Source organism: Phasianus colchicus, chromosome 1 (assembly GCF_987193195.1).
Source record: "Phasianus colchicus chromosome 1, bPhaCol1.hap1.1, whole genome shotgun sequence".
Classification (NCBI taxonomy): Eukaryota; Metazoa; Chordata; class Aves; order Galliformes; family Phasianidae; genus Phasianus; species Phasianus colchicus.
In genome coordinates this window covers 105977234-105991983 of record NC_143436.1, presented here as the reverse complement: position 1 = coordinate 105991983, position 14750 = coordinate 105977234, and the positions used below count along the sequence as shown (strand labels likewise).

General features: G+C 38.7%; 1 protein-coding gene across 4 annotated transcripts in view; it reads left to right on the top strand.

Annotated features, from left to right (window-relative positions):
- The window catches only part of GRIK1 (glutamate ionotropic receptor kainate type subunit 1), a 157600-nt gene that overhangs the window by 92409 nt on the left and 50441 nt on the right, over positions 1-14750 (top strand). For all 4 annotated transcript variants that reach the window (XM_090121705.1, XM_090121689.1, XM_090121708.1 and 1 more), the window contains exons 4-6: positions 2928-3109; positions 12021-12074; positions 13908-14081. In XM_090121705.1, coding sequence (XP_089977831.1) covers positions 2928-3109; positions 12021-12074; positions 13908-14081 — 410 coding nt within the window. The remainder of the gene's footprint in view (positions 1-2927; positions 3110-12020; positions 12075-13907; positions 14082-14750) is intronic.

Sequence of the window (14750 nt, the reverse complement as noted above, 5' to 3'; positions counted from 1 at the left end):
ACTTTTTCTATTTGATAGCCAGCTCTCCTAGCTTTCTAAGATTCTCAGGAGCCAAAACTTTTTGTCATATCATTTCAATCTGATTGCACAGAGCAAAATTTTAATTTTTGCAAAATTTGCTTTCTTTGAACTTGCATCATTCAAAGAAAAGCTCAAACCTGGCTAATCCTAATGGTTTTCTAATAAAAACATTTTCTCTCACTGCAGTAAAACTACCTAATAAACTGCAGAAATGTATTATTAAAAAAAGAAAGGGGAAATTGGGAAGTGCACACTTTCTACTCTCATAGTACCACCAGTAGTGTATGATTATTACCACCAGTGTGCATAATTATTTGTCTGCTGGAGCACTGCATTCATGTTAGGCATGTTTGAATTCCTAAGTATATCACACACAACTTACTGCAGTTTTAGACATTGTGAAATGAAATGAAATATTCAAAGACTTTCACATGTTTAAACATTTTGCTTGTGTCAGAAAAGACCATTTCTCATGTTCAATTCAACTTAAACTCAATTCAATTCAATTTAAAAGACAAGTTGGAAAAATACTGAATCCAGCAATGTTAAATACAGTTCCCAACACCGTTTCTAAAAGAAAAGGAAAAAGAGTTCCAAAGTCTGAATAAGAGAATAGAGACAATAGGCCAAGAAAATTAGTGCTAAAGGTCTGGTTTCCATCCCTACAGCTTTGGTTTGATGACCCAAATTGTGCCCTTTTTCTCAATAGGACTCTCTTCGTCCTCTTTGAAGTTCGCACTCAGCTACCATAGCTTCACCTGGCTATACTCTACAACATTTTCTGTACTGAAGATCCTGCTCTAGTGCAGACCTTCAAAACTGTTTAAGCAACATCATTTACTTTGTAGAGAGTGAACAAATGCTTGGGATAATGTTACTGATGACTCCTTGCCATACTAGCTGCTACTTCCTTTTTCAGACCTCAGAGGGAGTCATTGAGGCCTCCTGACTATTGTAGATTGAGTGGTTGGTCTCAATAAGCAAGAGGAAAATGACTGCTGTAGGAACTGTGCTTTCCCAAACTGACTTTTCCTGGAAGTCAGATATGTACTTAGCATTCAAGATATGTTCAAAATAAAATATCAGTAGCATAATGTCCAAGGGTTTGCATTTGTTGAGCAGGAGGAAGCGGAAGAGGAGAACACTGATGATTGATTGATGAGAAGCACAAGTCCTGTGTGGCTGAAGCAGATGGTTTAATATCTTCTGCCCTTGTAATTCAACTGTGCTGGGAGTTAAGTTTCTGATTCTGAAAAGATATATAACAATGTTAAGTCTGAGGGTGCAGAGATTCCTTACATGCTGGACTCCCCTTATCCCAAAACTAATTCTACCCTGTTAGAATCACCATTCGATATAGTGGCTGAGTCAACAGTTGAATACTTGAATGTATTATACAACCAAGTTATAGCTTTACAGACAGATTACATAAACTCCTACTTGTTAGTCAGTGTTGGAAGGATGCACTCCATCCCCATAATAATGAGTTCAAATTGTTTCATATTTACACAGGTTGGCTTCCAGCCAGATTCTAATCTCAAAATGTGTGCAGTAATTTACATTTGAATACTCATAATACTTAATATTCTGTATTGATTGTTGATACTCGAAGACCTGAAAGAACAAACCCAGCATTGCAGGCAGAAGGAAAGATTATTTTTTCAAAAAAACATTGCCAGAAAATTGAGTGAAAGCCAGAAATGGAAGCCAACAGCCAACATAGCAATATGTAGCAACTTGCTAACATCAGAAGAAATCGGGATGTTTTGTTTTGCCTTCTATGTGCCATTGGATCAATGAACCAAGGATATTGATGCACAAGACAAATATATAACTCCCAGCAGGAGACCAATGAGTTTTTTCACATCCATCATTTGTTTGATTTTTATTTAAGAAGTGCTCCTTGCTCATATTGTTTCCCCCTCTCTGCATATTGTTAAGACAGCCTTTTACTTTCACACAGCAGGAGATCACAAGTTTTTTTGTTGGAAAATTAAGTTCATGGGTAATGAGAAGGAGACTGTAATCACACACCTCAAAGAACTCTTAACTATCTTACTTTGTTTTTGGAGGCAATACAAATTACATAGGAGTGCTGAATTAGCTAGTAGAATTGCACTGTGTTTAAATACTTGGGCAAATCTTCAACTGGTTAAGCTTCACTGACTTCAAATAAGCCCTGTAGATTTGTATCAGCTGAAGAACAGCACTAGGAATCGTGTTCTTGTGTTTACAGATATAGAACTGGATCTCAAAATATTTCAATACTTTCTAAGATCTCAGAATTGCTGAGTGAACTTAAGTAAGTCATTTAATTTTACTATGCCCTTGAGCTTTTTGTCTCTAAATTGATGATAAAAAAAATTAAAGTTCCCCTCTCTGGGGTATTGCAATATATGCTGAAATGAGGACAATGAAAGACATATGGGTGTCTATTAAGAATAATCATTACTAAGTGCCACTCAAGCCAACCATTGCTTCTAAGTGAGCAGCAGTGGAGATGCTGGATATTTAATGGTTTCCTTCCACCATTTTTCCTCATCTACATATGCTTACTATCAGGTAGGAAAGTTAGTAAGGGGATTTTCTTAAACCTATGCTCTTGTTCTTTAATACTGAGATACTAATTGCTGCCAGCTACTGCTTTTTTTGCAATACACAGTATCAGTATTGCATCAATGCAAACATATACTACAGTCAACAAATTCAAAACATATTTCAGATTATTCAGGCGCTGAAGCAAAGTATAATCGTTAAAAGGAAAAGCTGTATCAATCAAGAGGTTAGCAAATACGAAGATAGCAGCTTAGAAACATGAAATGTTAAAACTGATAAAAGACACTTTCCAAGTGACAATAAATACTCATTGCACAGAAAAGATTGTAGAATTGTGTATCATTTTTCAGGTCTAATTCGTCTGCAAGAGCTCATCAAAGCCCCTTCTAGATACAACATTAAAATCAAAATCCGCCAATTGCCCTCTGGGAATAAAGATGCCCGGCCTTTACTCAAGGAGATGAAGAAAGGCAAGGAGTTCTACGTGATATTTGATTGCTCACATGAAACTGCAGCAGAAATCCTTAAGCAGGTAAGCAGAATGGGGTAAAAATGCATGGGTTAAATTTGCATCCTGAAAGCTGTCGACCTCAATAATTAGTACAAGGGACAGAAGGCACTACAGAACTTACAGCAATTTCAGCACTCAACAAGATTTCAGGACTTCAGATGTCCCTGTTCATTGAAGGGGAGTTGGACAGCATGACCTTTAAGGGTCCCTTCCAACTGAAATGATTTTATGATACTGTGATGTCTGAAAATAAGTTTGTAAATATCCATCAGAAGAAAATATAAATTTCTCTTTAAGATTTCAGGTTCTGCTTAACTAGGTAGACTGCTGCATCTATTTTAGCTTGTTTTAATTTAATTGACACACTTTATGTGTCTTCTCTTGAAAAAAAAGAAAGAGTCCCATTTTGGAGCACTTAGAGAGTGGCTCTCATTGAGCTATTGCCTCCACAGAGGCTGCCCATCAGGTTCAGTTCTGAATGTAGTAACAATGGGACATTAATCTATTGCAGAAAATAGCATACCTGTGCATTCACATCCTGTAACAAAGCAAAATGTGGTCTGCTGGCATTATCTCATTGCATTTTAAACTCTGGAACAGCAAGATGGAATGGAGACATTATCAGAGAAAGAAACTGTAATTTAAACAGGAAGAGAGGCTATTGTTCAAGGGTTGGCATGGACCTGACCTACATGTGAGAGCTGGGCAGTCACACAAGGCAAGGACAGATGTCACAAGGCCTAATGGTAATGGACTGGGACATTACCAGCGGCACACAAACAGTGGTGCAAATTAGAATTTGCTGTTGTCACTTACTATACATTTCTAGACAATCAAAGTCTAAAGCACTGGCTTCTACAAGTCAATGACCTATATTCAATAATCTCAAGCAAGCAGCACATTGGGAACAATGTTTTCCTTGGATTTTTTGGTTGGTTTGTGTTGTTATTACTGTCAGCCAGTTTAGTGGGAAATGTTGATTCCAAGAGATCATCAAGAAAGCTTCCACTGATCTAAAGGCACAAGGATGGGCTGTCCTGTAAAAGTTAATTCTAATGCTCCTAATCTGCTATGTTTTGCTGGAATATTTAATGTAGAGCAGCATTCTGTATCAAAGTAGGTAAGTCAATATACTGGATGTAATAGTCAGTGGAGCCCGAAGCCATCTTGTCCACACAGGAGACTCTTGGTCCTGTCAATACCAACTTGCTGGATGGTGTCCTAAATGAGCTGGGGTACACAAGTTCCCATGAGCTGAGAGGGATGGCTTTATTGCTATCAGAAAAGTGGATCTGTACTATATCTTAGGGTTTTCTTGGTGCAAGATATATATATTTATAACAGGCCCAGATGCAGGTGTGGTGTTGGGAACATGGGGAAAGAACTGCTCTTCACCTGCAAGAAGCAGCATGTGGGGAAGGGTGGGAAGAAGAGCTGCTGTGCCCTCACCCCGCTTGGCAGAGGACTTGCCAAAAAGCATTTCAACCTGACAGCAGGGACAAGGTGCTCCAAAATGAGATTTGTGGGGGAAGGGTTAAACTAACAGCATGAATTTTCAAGGCTCTACAAGAAGATAGTGCAGATGTTTGGCACACTGCAGGAGGCACAGAACTTCAAATGCGACAGGCTGAGTGTAAAAAAATATAAAATAAAATAACCTTCATGTCAAAAGAAGAAGAGGAAGAGCTAAAAGATGCACTGAGACAGGGCAAAGTGGAAGAATGGTTTTTGTGGGAAATGGATCAGGGGAGACAATAGATATGCTGCAGATACAAATAATGCTTTCCAGTGCCTTCAGAGCTCAGAGAGGGATGGTGGATGATGATGTGGAAGAAAACAAGAAAATTAAGAGAGATATACCTGGGGGCCAGAGCTGTGGGAACAGAGGCATCATAAATACAGGCTAGAAATAAAGGGAAAATAGCTTTTGTATGAAATGCTTCTGTGGCTGTATCTAGCTGCTGGTAGCTGTAACTCAGATGCTGAAGTTTTTCACTGTCAAAAGCAGCTGTGAAATGTGGAGGTGTGCAGGGCTTTGAATGTGTATGGCTCAACTGATTGTAGGTCAGCCACCTGCATTCATGTTCTCATCACTGCACATGGAAAGCTGCGTATAATTTTACACTGAATGAGAACAAGATATTGAATAGTATTAAAATTATTTTGAGAAAATTATTTAATATTAGTAACAACAACAACAACAAAAAACCCATACCATCATTAAATTCTGTAAGATTTCTGATAGGGTAGAAATCAGTGCCAAGGGTCACCTAAAGCAGAGCCCAAAAGAGAATTTCTTGTCTGACTACTGCATTTACAGTGACATAGTTGAAACTTAGTAGCCCACACAGACGAAGATAAATAAAGGAGGTGGAAATGTGCAGTAGGTTGGAGTGGGAATGGTATTTCACAAATTAAAATTGCAGCACAGTCATACAACCATGTGCCCCCCATTTCTTATGCTTGGTTCCTTGTATCCTGCTCGCTGACCAAGTCTGCCTGGGTCCCTCCCAGAGCTTTGTGGAAAGGTCTTTACTCCCTTCTTCAAGTACAGAGAATCTCTTCTCTGTATCAGCATCAACTCCATCTCTTTTGGACACCCCACATCCAGGCAGTCAGCATCCCTCACCACCTCTAAGCCTTGCCTCTGCACCAAGGTCTCTCCAAGCAAGGGCTGGTTACAACAACAGTGGGGGGCACTGGCTTGTCTGCTGGGAAAGGGGAGCAAGGAAAGTCCAAAAGCTCTTTCTGGGACTGAAGGATCAGTGCATTGGAAATGATGCCCTGAATGTGTCAGTGTATGGAGCTGTGTTTGGGAGCATGGAGCTGTCCATACTTGATATGTTACCAGATGTGGAACATGAGGAGGTGACCTCTTTGCTTGCCTCCTTACAGCATTTGTTTAGAAATGAGCAGAAAAGACAGATTCCTTCTCTTAAATGGGACAATCTTTTGCTTATTACAGCTTCAAATAAAATGCCATTGAGCCACGCTTCTTCCCTGTGCAAAATAATAGGAGAATCAATAACCTAATTTAAACAAAATACAAAGCCTACATGCCTCTGAATAATCTATTCCCTCAACTCCTGCTTTTTCACTTCTCTCTGACACACTGCAGAGAGCCCAGACTTTCACAATCCCCAGCCAGCTTAATGAGACCTGGTTCTCCCATCATTGGCATCTGGAAGGAGTAAGCAGAAATTCTGATTATTAATTGCTGCTTTTTCCAGTAGTTGCTGTGATTTTTCTCTCCATATTCCCTCATGAGGAATGGTAACCACGTGACTAGTGCATGGTGCCTAAAGGAGTTTCATGGCTCTGTCTGCTGGTACCATGCAGTCAGATGACTATCCAAACCAGCTGACCAAAGTGACCCACAGGCACTGAAATAGGGTATCTGAAATTACTTGAGCTCAGATGTTACACTTGCAGTTTTCAAATGAGATGATGGAAGAAGTTGCAGCTGATCTGGACTCTCATGACTTACTTGAAAACATTTTCTGATGGAGCTTTAAAATTCATGAAGACTGAATGAATCCTCTGACAAGCAGCAAAACCTAGTATGGAATCACAGGATGGCTTGGGTTTGAAGAAACCTTAAAGATCATTTAGTTCCAATCAGGTGCTGAAAGCAAGAACTAAGTGCAGGTTTCTAAGTGCAAAACTGTGTTCTCCAAAGTCCCAGCATAGGATCTGTAGGAACCAACTTAGTAAACTTCAGCAGTGCCTGCCTTACCCTGTTTGATTGATGTCTAGCATGTCTTGCCTTTCCAAGCCCCTGAAGACAACCCTGAGAGAGTCTTAGATAATAGGGCACCCCTCCAAAAATGTCTGAAATAAACAGAATTGAGTACTTACATGAGGAATTTAGAATCACTTTCTTAGGAAAAAACGTGGTGCTTGCAACACTTACTTGAAATATTTCATGGATTTACTTCCTCTCTAGACTAGGAAGTAACTGCACAAGTCAGTTAAATCTAGCTTTTGCAAATAGCATTCTGCTTTATATGCATGTCTTCCAAAATGTTCTTACTACTTACTACTGCATTTACTATATTTTGTTTGATTTTGCCTTTTTATATGAGAAACTCAGTTCAAGAGGTTAAGTTGTTATTATTAACCTTCAATTTACTCTTCTAATACACCAATACTTGGCATAGATATTCCTGCTAGGCAAACTCATCTCTCTTAAATTACATTGCTACTAGCCTAAAATTATCTACTTCTTCCTCCACAGTTTAAAATAATTTCATGAAATGTAAAGCATATTTGATCAGGCTTTGGACACTGATAAATCATTTTATAAAGACTTCCATGTGTGCTTTCACCATGTGACAGACAAAGAGCAAAATAACTAATTTGGTTCATACAAGAGTACAAAAAATAAGTGTCTCTGTAGAATGCATTCTAAGTATGGTAATAAATTTGATAATATAGAGAACATAAAACTCAGTTCTGGAATGTGATCCTTCCAGTAGGCAGGCAGGAAAGGTGAAAATGGCAATCTCCTGAGAAAAGGCAACATAAGCTGTGTTCTCACTGCTGCTAGAGGAACACCTGTAGCAAATCCTTCCAGATGTCCCCATGCCACAGGGTGAGAAGCAATCTCATCTCACCAGTTCTCCTCTCTCTCACACCATAGCTGTGCTTTCCTGAGAAATCCTGATGGGCCTCATGCTCATGTTGAAGAAACTTTATACCATTTCAAGCTGGACTACTGCTGTGTCTGAGTGGGACACAGGTTACATGGAAGGTTTCCAGTGAGCTGTCATGTCCAGTTTAAAGCTACCCACACTAACTCCAGGGAAGCACTGCAAGGACAATTTAAGCCTTTTATGCTAAGCAATTAAGAGGCCATGAGGTACAGGGTCTTTTATTCATTATGGCATATATTGCTTATCCTAGAAAACAGTGGTGGTGCTAATTAATTAGATAATGAAACACATTCATTTCATATTCATGAAATTGAATAATAGCACGAGTGAGAAAAAATGCAAAGTGAAAACAAGTAATGTGTCTGATGCAGTTCCCACTAATACTCTTCACCATCAATCTGATTCCAGCCTGCCTCCAAGATTAAGACCAGCTCTACATGAGGAACTAATTAAATAATTATGCTGTTTTTTTTTTTTTTTTTAACAAGATAAATAATCAAGTTAGAGCTGAGATACAATGCAAGCCAAGAACAAGGAATCCAGAGATCATGGAATCATAGAGTTATAGGAGCCTCTGGAGACCATAAGTCCAACATCAACGCCTCTGCTAAAGCAGGTTCCCTACAGCAGGTTATGCAGGAAAGTGTCCAAGTGAGTCTTGAATATCTCCAGAGAAGGAGACTCCACCACCCCTCTGGGCAGCCTGTTCCAGTGCTCTGTCACCCTCACAGTAAATAATTTTTTCCTCATGTTCAGATAGAACCTTCTGTGTTCCACTTTGCACCCATTGCCCCTTGTTCTATCTTTGGGCAATGCCCAAAGATAGCCTGGTCCCATCCAAACCGCAGCTGATATTTTTGATCCAGTGTCTGTCCACTTACGTACTTTGACCATTGATACTTGTTCAAATTCACATTGCATTTCATAAACCACAGCTAAAACTACAGGTTTACTAAACATAAGCGCAAAACTTTGATTTGAAATGGATAATTGGAGACAGAAGTCTATTGTATTTGCCACAATAACCTATATCTGGGTTTGGATGAAGAACAGATTTTATATAGGTCTCCGGGGGAAGGAGACCTGCAAGGAGGATGCAGAGCATTTTATCATGATTTTGCTAGTTTACATTCATCTAAGTTCCACAGTAAGTAAAAGCTGCTATTATTTATATAAGACTATTTAAATAGATGCATAATTATTTATGTAATCGCATGCAAATTATTTAAATAGGAGAATGCAATCAAATCTAGTTCTAATTTCTTATGGACAGCTGTATACATATAGGCAAAACTTACTGATTTCCTGTCCCTCTTCTGGGCTGTTCTGCTCATTTTCTGTACCGGGGAGGCTCAGTGGGAAGAGCCTGTGCAGCTGCTGTGCCAGGTTCTTCAGAGTTGTCTCAACCTGAAAGGGATCTTTGCTCCCATCATACTTTTCTTATTGTCTGTCTCACAGTAGTTCCTGAAAGCTGCTGTCCCCATATCTGCTGTGTTGCAGCAGAAAATGAGCCCTTGCTGCTGGGAGCACACAAGTGCAACTCTTCTAATTACACTAATAGGAGCGTTCAAATCATTAAGGTGATGCTTTGGAGTCCTCAGCATGGCAACTAACATCCTTCCTGCTGTTTCTTATACTTGCCTTCATTTCCTGTTTTCCTAATACCATCCTTCAGAGTGAACTCTCAGTATGGTCATCAAATCTGGCCATTCACTGGGAATTATACTTAGCCATTATCTTACCCTAAAAGAGAAATAAATAAGTTATTATTGCAAAGTCTCTCAGAACTGTGAATAAAAAGCACCTTATTTGGGTCAATCTACAAATCTAATTCACAAATCACAACAAAGTCTAAGGGTTATGTACCTGTTAATTAGTTATCATTGCTAATGAGTGTTGGGGGGTGGGAAGGGACAACTGGTGCAGTCTGTTCTTGTGATCAGTGCTAAGTAAGAGAGCTCAGCAACAGATCAGGGCCCAACCTGAGTCAGATCAAGCATCAACAATTATTCCTCAAAAAGAAAAGGACATTATTGCTGTCTGTGTGCCACTTACAAGCTCCCTTCCAGCTATCTGTATCTTCACATCTTAATTGAGTCATTGCTAATAGAGAAATTATAAAAGCGACACATCAGTTGAGCTTTCCTGGGAGGCTGCAATACTTTCCTTGAAAGAACTTCAGCAAGCCACTCTCATGGCACCCTTGAAGCCAGGTCATTGCCAAATCCAGGTCACTGTTCCACTGCTGGCCATTATAGAATCATCAAAGTTGGAAATGATCACTAAGATCACCTTGTCCAATTGTCACCCATATCTCTAACCATGTCTCTCAGTACTACATCCACATGGCTCTTGAACACCTCCATTGTGAACCTGTGTCTCATGTATGACAGATAACACTGTTGGTCGAATCCCATTTTTTACATGTAACTGTCCTTGTTTGCCACAGGTTCTGCTTTGTTGTCAGATGTAGTTCTGTAGTATGACTTTTGAAATCATTATTATTCACAGGCATGTGCTCTGCCCCCTCAGTTTATAGTACTTTATTTGGGAATCAGTATTTAAAAAAAAGTTTTAATCTAAAATGTGTTCAGGAGGCCAACACACCTGTCTTGCAGGCCTTTGGATGTGTGAAGAAAATAATAATTGGGCTAATCTGGATTAACTAACTGTATACCCACGAGCTGTGTATCTGCAGCTGCACAAACTAAATAATTCTTCCCAAACACCCAGACTATACACTTGGTAATCATTCAAGCTAATATATTTTTCTAGTTAAAGTTGTATTTAAAGATGTTATATAGCTTAGCGTTGTCCTGATCCTCTGTCATCTTACTGTTTCTATACAGGAAGATTGGAGTGTATAACTTCCATTACAGAAATGCAATATCAGACTTTATATATCAAGCTAAGAATTAAAACTTTAATGAATAGACAATTTAAATCTGGGTATTTGTAACCGTCCTCTGCATTTATTGGTATAATCTTATTGTCATAATTATGTAGCACCATAAACTAACTGTGAGATTCAGGACCAAGTAAATCTAGGCATCCAGAGGCGTACCTGTGTTCAAGCCAACTTTGAATCATTATTACCTAGAAGTGTCTCATGTGAAAACCTTGGATTATTTCAGTACACTTCCAACTAAAAAGAAACCCGTATCACAGAAGTCCTGCCTGGCACCTCCCTCAGTAGCAGAGACGACAGTCACAAAAGCAGAGCTGGTTCAGGGGGCAGAATTCAGTCCAGCCATGGCTCTGCCAACAGCAAGGGACTGGAGCTCAGTGATCTTTAAGGACCCTTCCAATCTAAGCCATTCTCTGATTCTACAAATCAGCTGGGAAACACAGCATGCAGAGGTCTTCAGTGATATCACCATATATACTTTTATATGCATAAAAAGGGAAGGAACATCTGTCTCCAGGGTTGCTAGGCTGCTGACTTTTCCAGGTAATAAAACAACTCTAAGAAAAGCAATACAAGAGGGTTAATAAAATAAGAAATAAAAAAGGCAATTTTGACATGTAAATTCAATGGAGTGTTTCAGTAAAATACTTGCCTTCTGGCTTGATTTTTAGTGGCTGGAAATGGATTGGTTGTTTGTGATTAACACTGAGCTGTTTTTATTGTCTTCTGCAGCTTAGAAAGTTTAGGTTCTTCCCTTTCTTTATATGAGGAATTTCCATACACAATCAAACAGGCTTCTACTACAAAATAATTTTGGCAAGCCAGATCAGACCATTTTCCCCTGTCTTTCAAGTAACTATCCAGACACTGCCAAAGCATTCTAAAATACTATTAATAGCTCATGCTTACTTTACTGTGATCCAGATTGAATAACATTTCACCTTTCCCTGTATTTCTGTTGTGATTATGAATTTTCCACTGGTTTTCCACCTCACAGCTTTTCCTCCACTTCACACAGTCTCAAAGAGGGCAATATGTTTGCATCACATTAACAGTGTGCATGCATGTGGCAATAAGTGTAGGTGATGCCAGATTGGAACCGCAGAGCATCCCATAACACACAGTGGGGGTTGCCTTATGTAAGCATTTTCAGCAGTTTTTGGACAGGGGCTGAAGGAAAACCACATCCCTCCAGAGGTTTGCATCTGGCCCCACTGCTATAAACTGTCTGCAAATAAAATTCCTTTTAGAATTTCTAAACTGCAAACTAAAGAATTTCACATGCTATCGTTCCAGATTAACCCATGCTTTTTATTATACTGAAAGCGTCCAATGTAAAATATATTCTACTTTTAATCTCTTTCCACAGATTCTCTCCATGGGAATGATGACTGAATACTACCACTATTTTTTTACAACACTGGTAAGAAACACTGAAGATCTGGGCATGATTTTTTTTCCATTGCAAAAAAAGTCAGCTAGAAAGTTTCCATTCCCCTCTGTGATTTGTGTTGCAATTACTCAAGGAATTTCCTGGAGAATGAGTACTAAGTCTTTACTGTATCAAGAGTCACAAGTTTTGCAGTATCAGTTGGGCTAACCAACACCATAACACAATGGAAATCAACTTCAATATCACATATAGGGTGCAGTCATTGGTACGGATAGATCAGAGTAGAAAATAATTAATGAATGGCTTTGAATAAAGTATGAAATAATGAATGGATGGCTTTGCAACAAAGCTGAAACCAAGCCTTCTTCCAGCACAGTGTGTGAGCTTTCTCTTCAGTCTGTCCCCACTTAGCTTAAAAAGCAGCACCTAATTTTTAGCTAGTTGAAGACCACCAAGTTCAACTGCACTGACCCTGTTGCTCCAAGCTGTTTTTTTGGTGTACAGTGTTATAAAAAAGAGAGTAATTCAGAGGTGAATATGTGTGTTTTGTTTTAGCAAGTATCAGACTAGGAATTATTGTTAAATTCCTATTAATTATCTAATTATCACAAAAATATCACAAAAAAGAAAATCACGTATTTCTAAATTTCTCTTGGGTTGTTTGATAATAAAAGAAAAATGCTACATTTTCTTTTATAGTTCAAATTTTAATTACTTGTTTCAAGACAATTCCTATATTTTAATATGCATACCACATACAACTGAGTCGATGCTAAAGTCCTATTTGCATTGTAGGAAGGCAAACAAGTGCCAGTATTGCTAGAACAATCCTAGAAAGTTGGATTGTGTCAGTTCTGTGCATCAGCATATTCTTTATTCCCTTTCCATATAAAATTTCATGTGGAAGTGAAAATTCATTCTGAATCCAAGAGTCAATTCATTGGTCAAAAAAGACTCTAACTGTGTGAATCTGCCATAAGAATAGTAACCAAGTAAAACAATATGCATGGGATAGTACAAAGCATTAAGTACATTAAAAAAAAAAAAAAGCAGTAAACACTGTTGGTGGTATCTAGGTGTTGTGGTATAAATGTTGACATTTTCACAGCTACTGTTGTATTAAAATCCATGTACTTGTCATTTTACCAGCTTTCCGGGATCAGCAAATAGGATTTTTGGGGAAAAAAAAAAAAAAAAAAAAAAAAAAGCCTTCAGGCTTTGAAAAACAATTATCATCTTACCACTGCTTGATAAATCTAGCTGTGGTGTTTGCCACACAGTTATGCCATTTAGAATGTCCATTATTTCCCTTCCCTGTAAACAATGAGCACTGCAGTGCATGTAGTTACTGTGCACTAGCCCAACGTGGCCATTAGGCAAGCTGGCAGCAAGTCATTGAAGCAGGCAAGACAGAAGAAAAATGGGGTTCATAAGCAGAAAAAAGTGTATTGCTCTTGATACCTCTTGGAGTTTTCCTTCCCAGAGTTCAGAAATAAGCTCAACATTGACCAACTAATTCTTCATGTTGGTTTGTCAGCACTGTAGCACTGTTAGAGGGCTAAAGTTAGATACTGTTGCTGTGGTTTGGTTGCAAAATAACGTTGTGGGGACCTTATTTAAATAATCCAAAAAGCAGATACGTAGTTTGTCATAAACTTCATGCAACTTTTGTTTATTCAGATTTACAACTGAAATGGTTGTGGATAAGTTTTGAGGGCAAGCAGAGTTCTCAGGGGTTAAAAAAAGCAGAACAAGAGCTTTGGATTAAAAATCAAATACAATTCTTGTCTAACTGTATCTTCTGGATATTTTGCTTTAAAAATGCTACATCTGATTTTGATCGTTTTCTTAATGTTGATTTAGGATCTATTTGCATTGGACCTGGAACCTTACAGATACAGCGGAGTCAATATGACAGGCTTTCGCCTGCTCAACATTGAGAATCCTCAGGTCTCATCAGTCATTGAGAAATGGTCAATGGAGCGTCTGCAGGCACCACCAAAACCAGAGACTGGCCTCCTTGATGGCATGATGACGGTAAGTGAGCAACTGCAACGATGCAAAGGCATCTATAGCACGCTCTGGAGAAGAGTAACAGCTCTCTGTCATGCTACCATCCAGCCTACACCATCCATCTTTTTGTTGTCAAATGTATATATTACTGTCTCGTTTCTCCATTAATGTTCTGGATGGAGTGAAAAACATAACAGGAAATAAAAACTTTCAGAGCAGGTATAGGATTTATGACCTGCGGGGAAAGATATTGTACATGTGGACAGGTAATAGCATTTCTAAATTGGAAAAGAACACTTTCCCTTCATTTCTATTATCTACAGCAACTCTGGCTTTTAAGATATAATTTAAAGATAAATGAAAGGTATCATCAAGTCAGGAAATTAGGATTTTTTTTCCCCTACCACTTCCTTAAGAACGAAAGGAAAGAATAGGAGCAATCAGACAGACCATATGACTCCATTCAGTTTTGCAGGGTAGAGGGCTGCCATTTTTTTGCGGTGTAAATATGTCTTGTATTGGATAGAGGTGGTAGAGGTGATACAAAGTAGGCTTTATTGCAGATGATTGCAGGGGAAATTCTGAAGCATTCTAACCCCTGAAGAGAAATTCATTATATATCTTGTTTCTGCAGTGTAACTGTGTTCCCAGAAGCAGGAGAAAAACTAGGATTTTAGGAAAACCTAAGTCTTT